This window comes from Ostrinia furnacalis, unplaced genomic scaffold (assembly GCF_004193835.3).
Source record: "Ostrinia furnacalis isolate ACB-3 unplaced genomic scaffold, ASM419383v2 OfSCF0876, whole genome shotgun sequence".
Classification (NCBI taxonomy): Eukaryota; Metazoa; Arthropoda; class Insecta; order Lepidoptera; family Crambidae; genus Ostrinia; species Ostrinia furnacalis.
This window is the reverse complement of record NW_021131115.1, coordinates 233,329-246,902: the sequence shown is the minus strand read 5'-3', so window position 1 is coordinate 246,902 and position 13,574 is coordinate 233,329. Positions and strand designations below refer to the sequence as shown.

The window sequence follows — 13,574 nt, the reverse complement described above, 5'->3', positions numbered from 1 at the left end:
ATGTCCATGACCGAAGGGTCAGTGGTCAACCGTCTACATGCGATTCGTGCGACACGCTTGTAAAATTGAGTAAGTGGTGAATAAAGCCTGTTCGTGTGTATTTGAATGGTTTAGTAAAAGCCGGTCAAACAGTTATCTATAAATATGTACCTAAATCTATACGGATATCTGAAGTATGACAAGAAAGTCCCAAACAAGACTTAAAGCTCTGCTCCTGCTTACGAGTAAATGTAGAATGGAAAGTGCCATATTATCCAAGTTCTTTAAAAGCCCATAAGTTGCAACTTACGTTATTTTACTTGAACCAACAAACAACAATATGTAAAAGATAAAATCTAGTTTTTAAACGACCAATAAAAGTCCATATTATTTGCTGTATTTTCAATTACATATTTATTTTATGTAGCTAAATACGAGTATTCTCGGTATGCAATTCCATCGGACGGTGCAAAAGTATCAAAAAACTTTTTGAAGTCATATAATATCAGATTTTTCCAGGCAAACCATTTTGATGCTAATGAGAGATGTTAAGACGAGAAAAAAGGTATGCGTGCTAAACGCATCGCGGCCAATAATGAGATAATGGATTTAATATCAATTATTCATCAGTGACACATTCCCGCGATAGGTATTCACTTTCATTTAGCCTTTATAAAGTGATGCAAATAATATAAAAGATGATTTTGAAAACTTCATTTCACTTAACTTCTTAACGCACCCTGTATTACGAGGAAAAACTTTGATAAAAGTTGCAAAGCTCTTCATTACTTCATTTAAGAGGGACTAGAGCCTACAACAAAAGCCAGGGTCATATCCGAACCAGCTCCCGCCACAGAAACGTTCTGTTCCACCAAACAAAACAGGCAGACAATTGTACCGAGTAACATTATTTAAATTGACCAGTTTCACAATAACAAATGGCGTAACGTTAAAATAGTTTAAATTGCAAACTTACCTTGTGTACGCGCCGGCGTTAGGAGAGCGATCCAAAGTAAAGCACACAGTAGCATTATGTGTCACTAAAGTCACTTTTTCATGTCACACACTGAACTCGCGTCGATTGAAAGTAAGAGTGACGTTTGACAGTTGACGGTAGCGCTCGGTCGTGCGCCTGAGTTGGACTGGGGCCTGGCTTTGCTGGCGCCCGCGCGATCCCCACCGTTGCCTTTCACCGTTACGTCTACCAAACTGCGTTGAGCAAGGCTACGACGATTGACATTCAGCAAAAACGGACCGCATACCTACGGAAATAGCACCCGGGTTTGGCCAATAAGGCCTGGCCTTTTCGTGAAAGATCAGATGCAGGGCTGATCTGCGCGTGGGCTGCATTGTGTTCGGATTTCGACTCGTTTTAATGAGCAGGTGTATGTTCAATAGTTCGGAATTTAGAGCAGGTGCTAAATTATTTACCAACTAGCGGCCGCCCGCGACTTCGTACGCGTGGATCTCGTTTTACCCCCCCTTCATCTATCTTACGCGGTTCAGATTTTTCATACAAATGTTATTTCCCGCTAACTCCCGTTCCCGTGGGAATTTTGCAATATCCTGTTGTAACTAAGCTTTAAGTTTACTAAGGTACCTGCATGCCAAATTTCAAGCGTCTAACTTAAGCGGTTTAGATTTTTCATACAAAAGGATTTTCCCGCTAATTCCCGTTCCCGTGGGAATTCCTAAGTATCCTATAACCTGCCCAGGAGTATGAAGAATAATTGTACCAAGTTTCGTTAAAATCCGTCGAGTAGTTTTTGTTTCTATAAGGAACATACAGACAGACAGACAGACAGACAGACAGACAGACAGACAGACAGACAAAAATTTTACTGATTGCATTTTTGGCATCAGTATCGATCACTAATCACCCCCTGATAGTTATTTTGAAAATATATTTCATGTACAGAATTGACCTTTCTACAGATTTATTATAAGTATAGATGATATCCTCATATGGATTAAAACATATCTCTATCAAATGCATAATAATATATTTGGCGACTACACGATGTTGGTTAAGATAATTAAGCTCTACTTTAAAATTATAAAAAAAAAAATATAAAAGGTTTTAGTAGAGCTTGGCCTCTACCTGAGTGTAGAAGTAAATTTATTTAGACAGGTAATTTTGTTAAAAAAAGTTAATAGAACATTGTATATTAAATATCTAGGTCAAGATTAGTAAATATTAAAATTATCTAGGCATGCCTTCAACACCTACAAGCTTTCCAAAACAAGCAATCATTTAAATTGTAAATTCATCAAAACTAAGCCAACTTGGCCAACTAAGCATAGAATTTATTATGCCTTATATTTTATTATTATGGCCTCTAAAGCAAAAAGCTAAGCTATTGATGAGCAAAAAATTTACGAAATTTTTCGAAGAGGCTCATAAAGCCCGCCAGTATTTCCAATCAACTCATTTTTGAAAAAAATAGATTTTGTATAATAATTTAATAATGTGCTCAGTTAATAATCTTTTAGAGAGGAAACATGAAGTACAGGGTGGCCCAGAAAGAAATTCACTTTTGAAAATTCAAGGAAAAAAATCTATGTTATTTTGTAGAACTTTATTCATTACAATTCAAAGAAAATTAAATGAAATTTATTTTTAAACGTACCTTTATAAAATTACATCGTCCAGGAGATTTCCTTAACGCTTACAACATTCGATCAACATACATAAAAATCTTCAAGATGCGTTCGTTAGAATAGGCTAGTTGCCTAAAAAAATTTTTTTAGTCCGTAATGTTTAATATCAAAAAATATTGGACACATATATTTTTATTTGTCAATCTAACAAATAATTACATAGTTATGGTGCGTTGAAGTTGCGCACGACGTCACAACGTGCGGCATTTTTAAGCAAGCGTTGACGTCACGGGCCTCTTCTTATGAACTTTGGGGCGCTTTATCTCTTTAAATTTTCATTAGTTTGAAAAAGTGAAAAATACGTGTAGAGTATTTTTTGATAAGTTAACTGACGGACTAATTAAAACTCTCGCTTTTTGACCCAGGCAACATCCCCATTACCTCGAAACCTATTTTCCATTTTTTGCCGAATGTTCAGCTTTAGTTGCTGCATGGTTTTTGGATTATAGAAGTATACTGTATTCTTAAGGTAACACCACAAAAAGGAGTTTTCTGGAGTGAGATCAGGGCTTCCTGGTGGCCAGGAGATGTCACCCCTGCCTGAAATAATTTTTTTGTGGGAACATATCTCTTACCATCTAAATGCTCTCATTTGAAGTGTGACATGTAGCCCCATCTTGATAAAACCAAGTGCTCCTGTCTTAGCCTTGCGAATCTTGCCACTTTGAAATCAAAAAGCTTTCCAGCATGCCAGTATAACGTTCTCAAAAATTAATCATCCTTTCGATACAACAAACCAATTTAAGCAGGGGTGAAATCTCATTGCCACTAAGAAGCAGGGGTGAAATCTCATTCCAGCAGACTTCTTTTTATGGGGTTACATTATGAGCATAGTATACTCTCATAATCCAAAAACTCTGCAGCATTCATCTATCCTGAATCCGTTTCAAGGTAACTCTTACGAAAGTTTTCCAAAATTTTTATGCATGTTGACCGAATGCTGTAAACGTCAAGGGAATCACATCATGTACGATCAAAATTAAAAAAGAAAGTAAATTTAAAAATAAATTGCATGAAATTTCCTTTAAATTACAATAGTTAAAGTTCTATAAAAATTTACAGTTTTCGTTTCCTTAAATTTTCAAAAGTGAACTTTCTTCTGGGCCACCCTGTATTATAAGTACTTTTTTCAAGATAATTACCTACCTCACAAGAAATCCTTTTCCACTCTTGTTACCCTCTAAAAGTCGGTTACTTTTAGTTAGTGAAATTAATGTCCTAAATATTTAGGAAATTCCCAAATCTAGCATCCGCCTGGTAGCGACACCCGCATAGTCAGTTTTAGCCAAAAGGCTTTACCGGAGGCTAAGTTTCACAACAAGTATCTGATTTGGCAAGATTTAGGCGAAAATACAATATTTCAGGCCACCTATATTTGTAATCGATCTGTGACCTTACTAGTTTTACAATATCTTAATAAATAAGCTAAGGCTGAGTTGCACCAATCTACTTTAACTTTGAAAACGTCAAAAATCTGTCAAACTCCATACAAAAAGCACCGGTTATTGTTACGGTTAAAATAAGGTAAGTGAGGAGGCTAAGTGTAACAAAACCTTTAAGACATGTATTCATTAGGCAACATTTGTTGATAAACACTGTTTATAAACAATGTTTCATAATCTCTGTAAACAGTTTATAGACAGTCCATAAACATAGGTGATGAAACATTGCTGCACACAAACACCGCTATGAGTGGAGAGCCAAGTTTCAGAAACCTGTGTTTATGGTAAACTTGTTTCACACTAGTCATAAACAGTTTATTAACAAATGTTGCCTAATGAATACATTTACATATGGCTTTAGTAGACAAACGTTTTGAATTCATTTTAACCTTACAACCGTACCCTATTTATTTTCTGTAAGTAACGTCTTGTCTAGGGACATCATAACGGATTAAAGTATATTTTACAGATCATTTGGTAGGTACATCAGGCTGCAGGGCAAAGCGTGTTGCGGTCGCCATTTCATAAAAGTACGGAACATTCATTAACTAAAGAAAGCCGTTAGAAACCACAATATTGCGTTTTACTTGGTAATTGGCCCCCATAATACACGCCGAGTTATTTGTAGTCATAAAAAGGTTGCAAAACTTTTAAAATTCTCTATATAATATTTCTCTATTACTTATTTTAGTAAACAGCTGCATTCATTGCAAATATTATATTAATATAATTGTTGTATTTGTTAATATATAGTTTATAATAATATAATTAATATTATTATAAACTATGTATTTTTTAAATAATTAATCACAATTCGCAAATAACGTGCTGTATAGAAATCATAGACTTTAATCAAAGTGACATTAAGGCTGAGTTGCAAAACATCCTGATAATAACTCAGGGAAAGTTCTCAGCTAAAGTTAGGCAGTTACTTAGGCTGAGTTGCCCCACCTAACTTTAACCGTAACTATAATGTTAACTGATATTATTTGTATGAGATTATCATTTTTGTGACGTTTGTTATCGATTTTTTTTTTGTATGGAGTTTTCGATTTTTGATTCGATCAAAAAGTGCAACTTGTCTAAGGGGCAGGTATATTTAGTAGAATAAAGTAGAGGATACCGGGACAAGTTCCATACTTATCTCAATCTTCCGTTTTAATCTCCAAAGTCGCCACACGAACCACCATCAAGTTGTGATTGTCAATAATCCCTTTTGATCCATTTAATGCAAAAAATATTACATAATTGCCTATAGCAGCTGTTTCTTAGGTAAGCTATGTAGATTCCCATTGCAAACGTTGCGTTGCCTTACGGAAATAGACAAATAAGGTAGTGTATGTCTAACTAACGGTTTTACGTATGTTTCTACCTATTATCACAGAATAAATAATAGTAGTACCTACTATTGTGCGATAATACCATCTCGTTAGAGCCCCCAATACAGGTATTTTTGTAAGTTATCTTTTCATACTTATGTGTTGATTGCCACTAAACTATTTTTTGTTGTCTCTTGTTGAGATTTCAGCTAAGTACTAACTCTACTTTTGATTCAATAAAATGTTTACCAAAATTATATTTTATAGTAGCGCCTCAATATCTGAATTTATTAATATTATTCAATCATTCACTTTGTCATAAGACTACTTTTGATCAATCAAAAACTGGCTACCCATTAAACTTCAAGTTCATCTATTAAAAAATTCGACTTTAGTTCTTGATAAACGGTGCATCAGACGCTTCGTTAGATGAAATTGCTAATGAAAATTGTTAAGGCGCGTTGAACGAGAACATAATTATGCATCATCAATATTGTAGGGTTGAAATAAATCAATCATTGTTACACATATAGACATCTTTATTGTGAAATACACAGATACAGATTAAAACACATAAAATGCATTTCGTAGTACATAAATTCAACCGTCTAAGTACATTAGATTGAGAGCATAGGACACAAAACCTGAAATGCTTGAGGTAAGTCTACCACAAATGTCTACATCAGTATACAGATAGGTAAAAATGTGCTACATGGCACCATAATGTTTAAATATTTAAAAATAATACTACTTATGGACGATAGGTTTCAGACGGTAAAAATATTTTTAGTTAAACTGTTTTCCCAATAAAATATCGTTCCAAATCTGTTTAAATTGAACATACAAAAACAAATTCGTAGGAATCTAGATTTTGGTATACAATTTATAAGCAATTAATACCTTGTTACCAGTAAATACATATACGGGGACACTACTTTTATACAAATACAATATCAACTCTCCAAAAACAGTCTTCGATAAGATACAAAAGTTATGCCTAGATAATACAATAACATAGCAAATAATCTGAGGGTTCAAGAGAATCAAAATTGATCTTTACGATCGTAAACTAAGCATGAATGAAGTTCGCGTACGATGTTGTAATGGCGCCGTACAACCCCTCCAGTGGCAGAATCAAGGGATGGGCACGGTAAAGGACAATGACCTTGCCCCAGTATAGCGTAAAACAGTGATGTAACTTTCGTTACAACATTACACAGCGCAGGTAGAGCATATATTTTGAAACTTGTAACACAAACAAAAAAAACCGCTAAAATATTTTATTTAACATTGAGATTGATTTTGTTATTAAAAACTGACATTTAGTGCTTAGTGAAAATTTTAAATTCCTGGTTAGTCTAAAAAGTTATATTATTTTAAAATAAAATCAGTAGGTAGGTAGTTCAAGATAGGTACTTTTATATTTAAATTGGAATATCAAACTAATAAACACTTTTTGTAATAAAGTGAAAAAAAACCTACATAATCTGACTAACAGGATTCTTCGAAAACAGACTGAATAGGTGAATGAAAAGGACGGAAATATATTGATTAATAATACTGATTAACTCTTGCATTTGAAATAAGACTACGAAATCTCTGTGGCTACTCTACCAAGCATGACGTAACTATTTTTTATATTATAATAAAAGGAAACATCGATTGTAAGCTTAAATGCTAATATATGTATAGACAACTACGGTATTTTTATATCTTATTTCCAAGTACGCATGAACAGTTAAAAAAGCTTGAACACCATTTTGAATTTAAAACATAGAACATCTCAGTTGACTAAAAAATCCCATAGAAGTAAAACAATTCTCAATACAGTAAAAGCCTGACATGTTTTTCTATTCGACAGTCAAGATTCAAAAGGTAAAATTTGGCTACAATAACATTGTTTACTTAAAACTAATACTTAAGTATTACATTTAAAACTATTAGCTAAAAAGGAGTAATCTGTGTAAGTTGATCAAAATTGTAAAATCCTAACCACATTCGTTTCTCACAAATAGCGACTATAGTAGTCAGCAAGTAGAAAAGACTGTAATGAATATTACACTTTGTAAAAATAATTTCTTAGAAGTAAATAAATTATATTTGTGCGATACTTTGAGTATGAAATTGTTGTTGTATTAATAGACACGAGATAATACCTAAATAATCATGAGGAATGTTAACGAAAATAAAATTATAATAGTTTATTTTATAAAGTTTATCTTTATATAAAAATATATTATAAATATCCAAATAGAAAATAAAAGCATTTAATATCACGTCGAAGAACTTTCATCTTTCACTATGCATATTGTCACTATCATGACCACAAAATGTGATTCATGATTATTTTTAAAACTACTGTTTTAACATTAAATGTCAATAATTTTCTATTTTAATAACCGGAAAAACTATTAAGGTTTTAAGTTGTATTTACTATTAAATTTTTGATAACTTACCAATTTTAAGGTAGCCCTACGATGTAAGATTTTTCAATGCCAAAAATGTTAAATATTTTCTACCGTACCATTCTTAACAACGTGTATTTTAAAACATTTCATCACAGACTCTTTTACTTTTAAGTTTCTTTTTTTGGTTTGTCACAAACACTTAACTATATGAATGAATTTTTTTTTCTTAAAAGTTGACCATCTTTTCAAACGTTTCCCAAAGTTTTTTTTTTTCAATTTTTTATCATATTTTTACGAATAGCTGGATAAAAATACAGTAAATAGGTATACACATTAACTTCATTACCTATAATACATATTATATTAGCGCATTTTTTTCGTAGGTGTAACTTATGCTGCATTTAAAGTACAAGGGTCAAAAACTGAATATTTTAATAGGTATAACTACAACACCGATATTGCAACACTTATGAAGCTTTTTTCAAGTATATTATTACTCTTTAATAACACATTAAGAATAATCAAGTCAGCAAAGTAATTAAAAGCTGCTTACAGAAAACACTTTTCCTACAGAAAACTCGTTATCGCAAATATCCATACCGTAAGTCATCAGGGTTCAATTGTTCAATATCCGTTTCGTTCCTATATCGCTATGTAATGGTCAGTTGTCCTTAATAAAGCCAAGTCGGTAGTTACAATAATGTGAACGTTAGAAATGTTTTTCCAATTTCAAATACAAGTCTCAAAAAATATCAATCGCATGCGATAGCCTAGCCACATTTCTAGCGTTCACAGTATATCGCCAAGAGATCTAGTGGTTTAATACACCCACCTGCAGACTTGTTCTTTATTAGATCATAACTCCTGAGTGTCGCGGGAAGAAGACGCGCCACGCTGCGGGCTGCTAGAGTTCATGGCCTGGTGCATGATATGAACCCTCACATCGCCAGTAGCAGATTTGTACTCCAACGCCCTCCTGTGACGGTTGCTGAACGAGCCAGACAGAGAACTCTTGCAGCAGCAGTAATAGAAGAGATGAGCAAAAGCACGCCGGAAGTTTCTGTTCATGCAGCTGTAGAGGAAGCTAGTGATGATAGAGCGGCAGACTCCGAGCCAAGCGCAGTGGTAGTACCGAGAATCGATGGTACCAGGAGACTTGTTCACCAGAATCAAGTAGGGCAGCCAGGCCAAAACGTAGAAGACAAAAGCGGTCATATTCAAGCTGGTGGTCGAAAAGTCGCGCTCGTACTGCTGAGACCTCTTGTAGTACATATGCTCGCGTGCACGCCTCCGGACTCGAACGCAGGAAATAGTCAATCCAATGAACGTGATGATGCCAGGAATTCCGTGAAAGATGACAGTTGTAGCAATACGGTAGTAGAAGTTACCATAGTGGCGCCGCTCGCAGTAATCGTAGTCTAAGCCGAGGAGGACGCCGATCCCAGACATGGTAACGCTTACCGCCAACACCGTGATCGTGATCAAAGTTACCCGCATGGACATGAAGGTTTCGTACTCCGGAATTGAGCAGCATATTCGGTAGTATCCTTCAATCGCTACCAACTGTGGACAAAAAATTATTTTAATTTCACTAGATCGTAATTTCCTACTAATATGAATGATATAAAAAGTTTTCAATGTACTTACAACAAAAAAGAGGCTATAGCAATAGGTGGCTGTTTCAGTTAGAAATTGCAGACTGTGGCAGACCGGCAAGATGTCCCATTCGCCAGCAGAGAGGAGCACCACCGCCGAAATGGGCATCACGCCCGTGGTGAGAAGCAAATCCGATAGGCCAACACATGCCAGAAAAACGTTGCCTGTAACAAAGAAAACTTTTGTTACTTTCAGGAAATATTCCCATAATGATCCAGAAAACCACGCGAAATATCACCAAATTCGATTTAAACATTTAATGAATAGCAGAGAATAACAGTAACTAATTAGCTTGAAGAGGCGAAGCGAACGACGTTTCATTCAGTCCATACAAAGGCAATCGGACATAATTATCCTAGTTTAACTATCATTAATTACTAAAATTAATAATATTAACATTCATATTAATTAGTTACCTACTCAAGTAATAATTTATAAAATTTTCATTGGAATCGGACAATGTTTGCTATATTTAGTTATTCAGAAATAAAACTGCTACATTTTTTTGACTGAACACCATTACAAACAACAGTTTTCTATAACCATCTACTTTAACTAGGTACATGGTGAGATTTTGTTTAAGGAAAAAAACACTACCGGATCATCGTACTTTTCAACAGCAAAAATAACTTAAAAGTCCATAATTATGTAACCAGTCTAAGTTATATCTTCCCCGGAATCCCGGAACCATTTCGAAATGCACACCTAAGCACTATCAATATTTCACAAAAATGCCACACTTAAATACAACTTTATAAACTTTGCCTTCATAAGACTGATATTCTCCAAAAAAGGATGAAAATAAGTTTCACAAACTTCAAAAAGTCGCACGAGCTTAAATTTAAACGCGCTAGCGCCGCTAGCGCAGGCATGAGCCAAACTTTGAACTAATCGGGCATTAGAGCGATATTTGAAAAGCAAACTTTAAAGGTTCTCTTTAAAAAATCACTTGCACTTGCACTACATTCAAAAATTTACATTACACCAAAAACTACAGTGTTTTTATTCACATACTTCACAATACTCACCGACTCTTTTCAGAGTATGTTCGACGAAGAAAGCCGCCACGAAGAATCCATTGATAGTCGTCCCGATACAGGCACAAAACACCATGAAGATCAGCCGGCCTAAGGTTGGCCATTGTTGACTAAGTGTCACCGGCGAGAAAAACCGGGTCGTATCGTTCCCTCCGGAGTTAATTCCAACCCCATACATAGGGGGAGCGACCCCTGGCATGACAAAAAAAAAGTATTAACACACACAAAACTTAGGACATTACGCGCCGGTTGACGGCCAACTACTAAAGCCGGTGCAGCAGACCTCCTCTGGGCACTGCTGGATCACCAACTGCCGCTAGCTACTGGCCAATGTGAATATATAAAGCAGTCCCCTACCCCACTCCCCCTCCCATAGGTTCCCAGGCAAAACCACCCACGCAACTAGGACTCATATTTGCGTTTTTTTAACAATCACTGCTTGTAATTAGTTTATTTCACTTCGTATTATGCTTATAATACGGAATTACGTACTTTTTTGGGAAATCTACGGCCTTTTTCACACTTTTAAATTTTTTTTTCTTCGACAATACTATTTATTTTTGCTCATTTACATCAAAACTATGTCTTAAAAAGTTTAATAAAACTATATTTTATCAATTTTTTGAAAAAAAAAGACAATAATAATAAAGTCTATTTTTAGAACACTTTATTTCCGTTTACAATCGGCAGTTTTCTTTGAGTAATATTGTACTGTGGCGCGCCAGGATACACTCGAAAGGATCCTATTATCGCGCCAAACTTCCGATATATTTTTTTAAATATTTCATAGTTTTGTTGTGTCATGTCAAATTATTTCTTGTGTGTATTTTTGACACTGTTTAGCGTTCACTTTTACTTTCAAACAATGTAGTTAATTTTCTTGATTAGTTATTGATGTAAACACAGCACTATTTTATTTTTATTTAAATTTTAACCATTGTTATTGACATGAAATGTGAGTATGGCGGGAAAACTTGGCGCGATTTGAAAACGGCCATGAAGACTGCAACTGGAGGTGAATGAACTCACGTTATGCTCCACACTGGAGGGGAGTCGTTCCTATCCAGCCGTTACGGCATGCGGTAAGGCCTGTAGCAGCCTCTAACACTGCAAAAATAAACGTATTATTGAAAAAAAAACAATACGTACAATTTGCGCGAATCTTGAACAGCTCAATTTTTATTTTTGGCGAATTGTTTAGATTTCGTAAGATGAATTTAATTTATGATTTACGGAAAAAGTTTTTACAGGTTGAAAATAATGGGCTTTCGCCGCGGAGGTTCGATTCGTACTGAATGCAGCCTGTGTGATGCAAACGTTGAGTGAGATATGGCCCTGAGAAGTTCAAGGTCTAACAGGGCCGTAGCGATAGTGTAGTTGAAAATTATTTTAACCTACTTTAACCGTTTCTGGGGATAATTCTAAATCATCTGAAGGGTAAATATCATTTTTGTTTGATTATATGACAGAATATGTAAAAAAAAAAATTACATACATACTATCCAATTAAAATTTTGCTATTTTTTATAGTATTATGAGTATTTTTGTAATTAAAAATAGCTTTAATTGAAATTGTTATTTAATTTTAAAAATATATAACAATAACACTAAAATATTAAATTAATTATCAATTAATAAAATATTTATATAATGACTTATTTATTAATATACCATTTTCAGGTTTTCAGGGAAATAAAACCGAACGAAATGCATCTTTCAAACTATCAGGCACAACCGTTGAATGAGGTTGATAGAACAAATAGCAAAAATGCGTGACTTTTTAAAAATAATTAAAACATTAGCACAAATAATTCTTAACGTTATTATTGCTATCAATTTATTTATTTATCAACAGCAGGATAATTTAACTTGATGATGCTAGCAGTTTCATTAGATATTTAAGATTTCCATATTTAGGTAAAATATATTTTGTTCACATAATAATTATTTCGTTTTCGATAATTCGATAATTAAATAACCATAATAAACAGTCACAGTAACTTGCGATAGTTTACTGTTTACATAAAATTATTTAGGTTGCTTGTTTACTTTACAGGTGCCTCAGTTAGGTAACTGATATTAAAACTAATACGCTGTGTAGAAAACAAATGAATTAATTATTGTCATTATGCAAAGTGCGGCAAGAACTTTTTTACACAAACCATGAGGTTGAAAATTTATGGTGGGTTAAAAAAAACTTTTACGAGTCCCGGTTTATTGTTCGTTTTATGGACCGGTGACGTCAGTTACTGAATACCAGATGTTTAGAGTTTGCTCACAACATTTCAACTCGAAAACTACGCCTCTAAAAATGTAAACAATGGAACTGTTGAAATAAATAAATTACATAAAAAATGCTTAAAAAGGCATTAATGTGCAATAGAAGAATCATTTACTATTGCTGTTTGAATATCCCATATTCCCATGACATAAAGCACGTAACCGATTGCACTGACCTCTGCATCTAGGTCATAGGGACAGTAGGATTTATGCAAGCTTACTCATCTGCTCGTAGATTTTATAAATTGTTTACTATATCCTATTTTTGTAAATTGAAACCAGCGCATTTTAATTTATTTATCAAAATACAAATAAACACTTCGCTTCAATACGTACCTGGATATCGTAGTAAAATATATTTTTACAAAATTATACCATGTCGAAAAGTTCAGCGTTCAACACACAACACTATAACAACTTGATAAAAAAATACAACAATAAAATCCATCGAAAAATTCGAAAAAACACCACAATGTTTTTATAAAATATCCGAGACCATGTATAAAAATATGAATTTTCGTGCACACGTCTGTCACGCCGCTCACATAATTATTATTGTGCTACCTTCTTAATGTAAAAAAAAAAATATTAACTAAATTTTAGGTGGTGAAATCCGTTCTGTTGCTAGGCGTGGTGGGCGGGTATCGGAGTAGGGGGTTGCTGCGCAGAGGGGTGGTTTGGGGCAGTGCGCAGCCCCCTGCGCGAATTTCGGGTTATAAAAGGCGACAGTGAGGCGGCTGGAGATCGAGTACAGTCTCTCGCGATTCTCAAAGTCTACGCTCGTTCCCGTGC

The 13,574-nt window shown here is 34.4% G+C and overlaps 3 protein-coding genes across 9 annotated transcripts in view; 1 reads left to right on the top strand and 2 right to left on the bottom strand.

The window, feature by feature from the left end:
- fw (CUB and Sushi multiple domains furrowed) overlaps positions 1-1,168 on the bottom strand; it is a 110,354-nt gene extending 109,186 nt beyond the window's left edge. Inside the window, exon 1 of the mRNA XM_028301162.1 lies at positions 956-1,168. Coding sequence (XP_028156963.1) covers positions 956-1,010 — 55 coding nt within the window. The 5' untranslated portion in view covers positions 1,011-1,168. The remainder of the gene's footprint in view (positions 1-955) is intronic.
- Positions 1-13,574, top strand: part of LpR1 (Lipophorin receptor 1) — a 686,741-nt gene that overhangs the window by 545,277 nt on the left and 127,890 nt on the right. The gene's annotated exons all lie outside the window — the stretch shown is intronic.
- Mtnr (melatonin receptor-like) lies at positions 6,174-13,319 on the bottom strand. Of its 2 annotated transcripts, XM_028301184.1 has the most exons (5): positions 13,119-13,319; positions 11,532-11,609; positions 10,494-10,694; positions 9,457-9,629; positions 6,174-9,372 (listed from the first exon to the last, which is right to left on the bottom strand). In XM_028301184.1, the coding sequence occupies exons 3-5, from the start codon at positions 10,678-10,680 to the stop codon at positions 8,665-8,667; spliced, it is 1,068 nt and encodes a 355-aa protein (XP_028156985.1). In that variant the 5' UTR covers positions 10,681-10,694; positions 11,532-11,609; positions 13,119-13,319; the 3' UTR covers positions 6,174-8,664. The 2 variants fall into 2 exon arrangements, with proteins under 2 accessions (XP_028156985.1, XP_028156986.1); XM_028301185.1 differs by lacking the exons at positions 11,532-11,609; positions 13,119-13,319 and adding an exon at positions 11,652-11,739.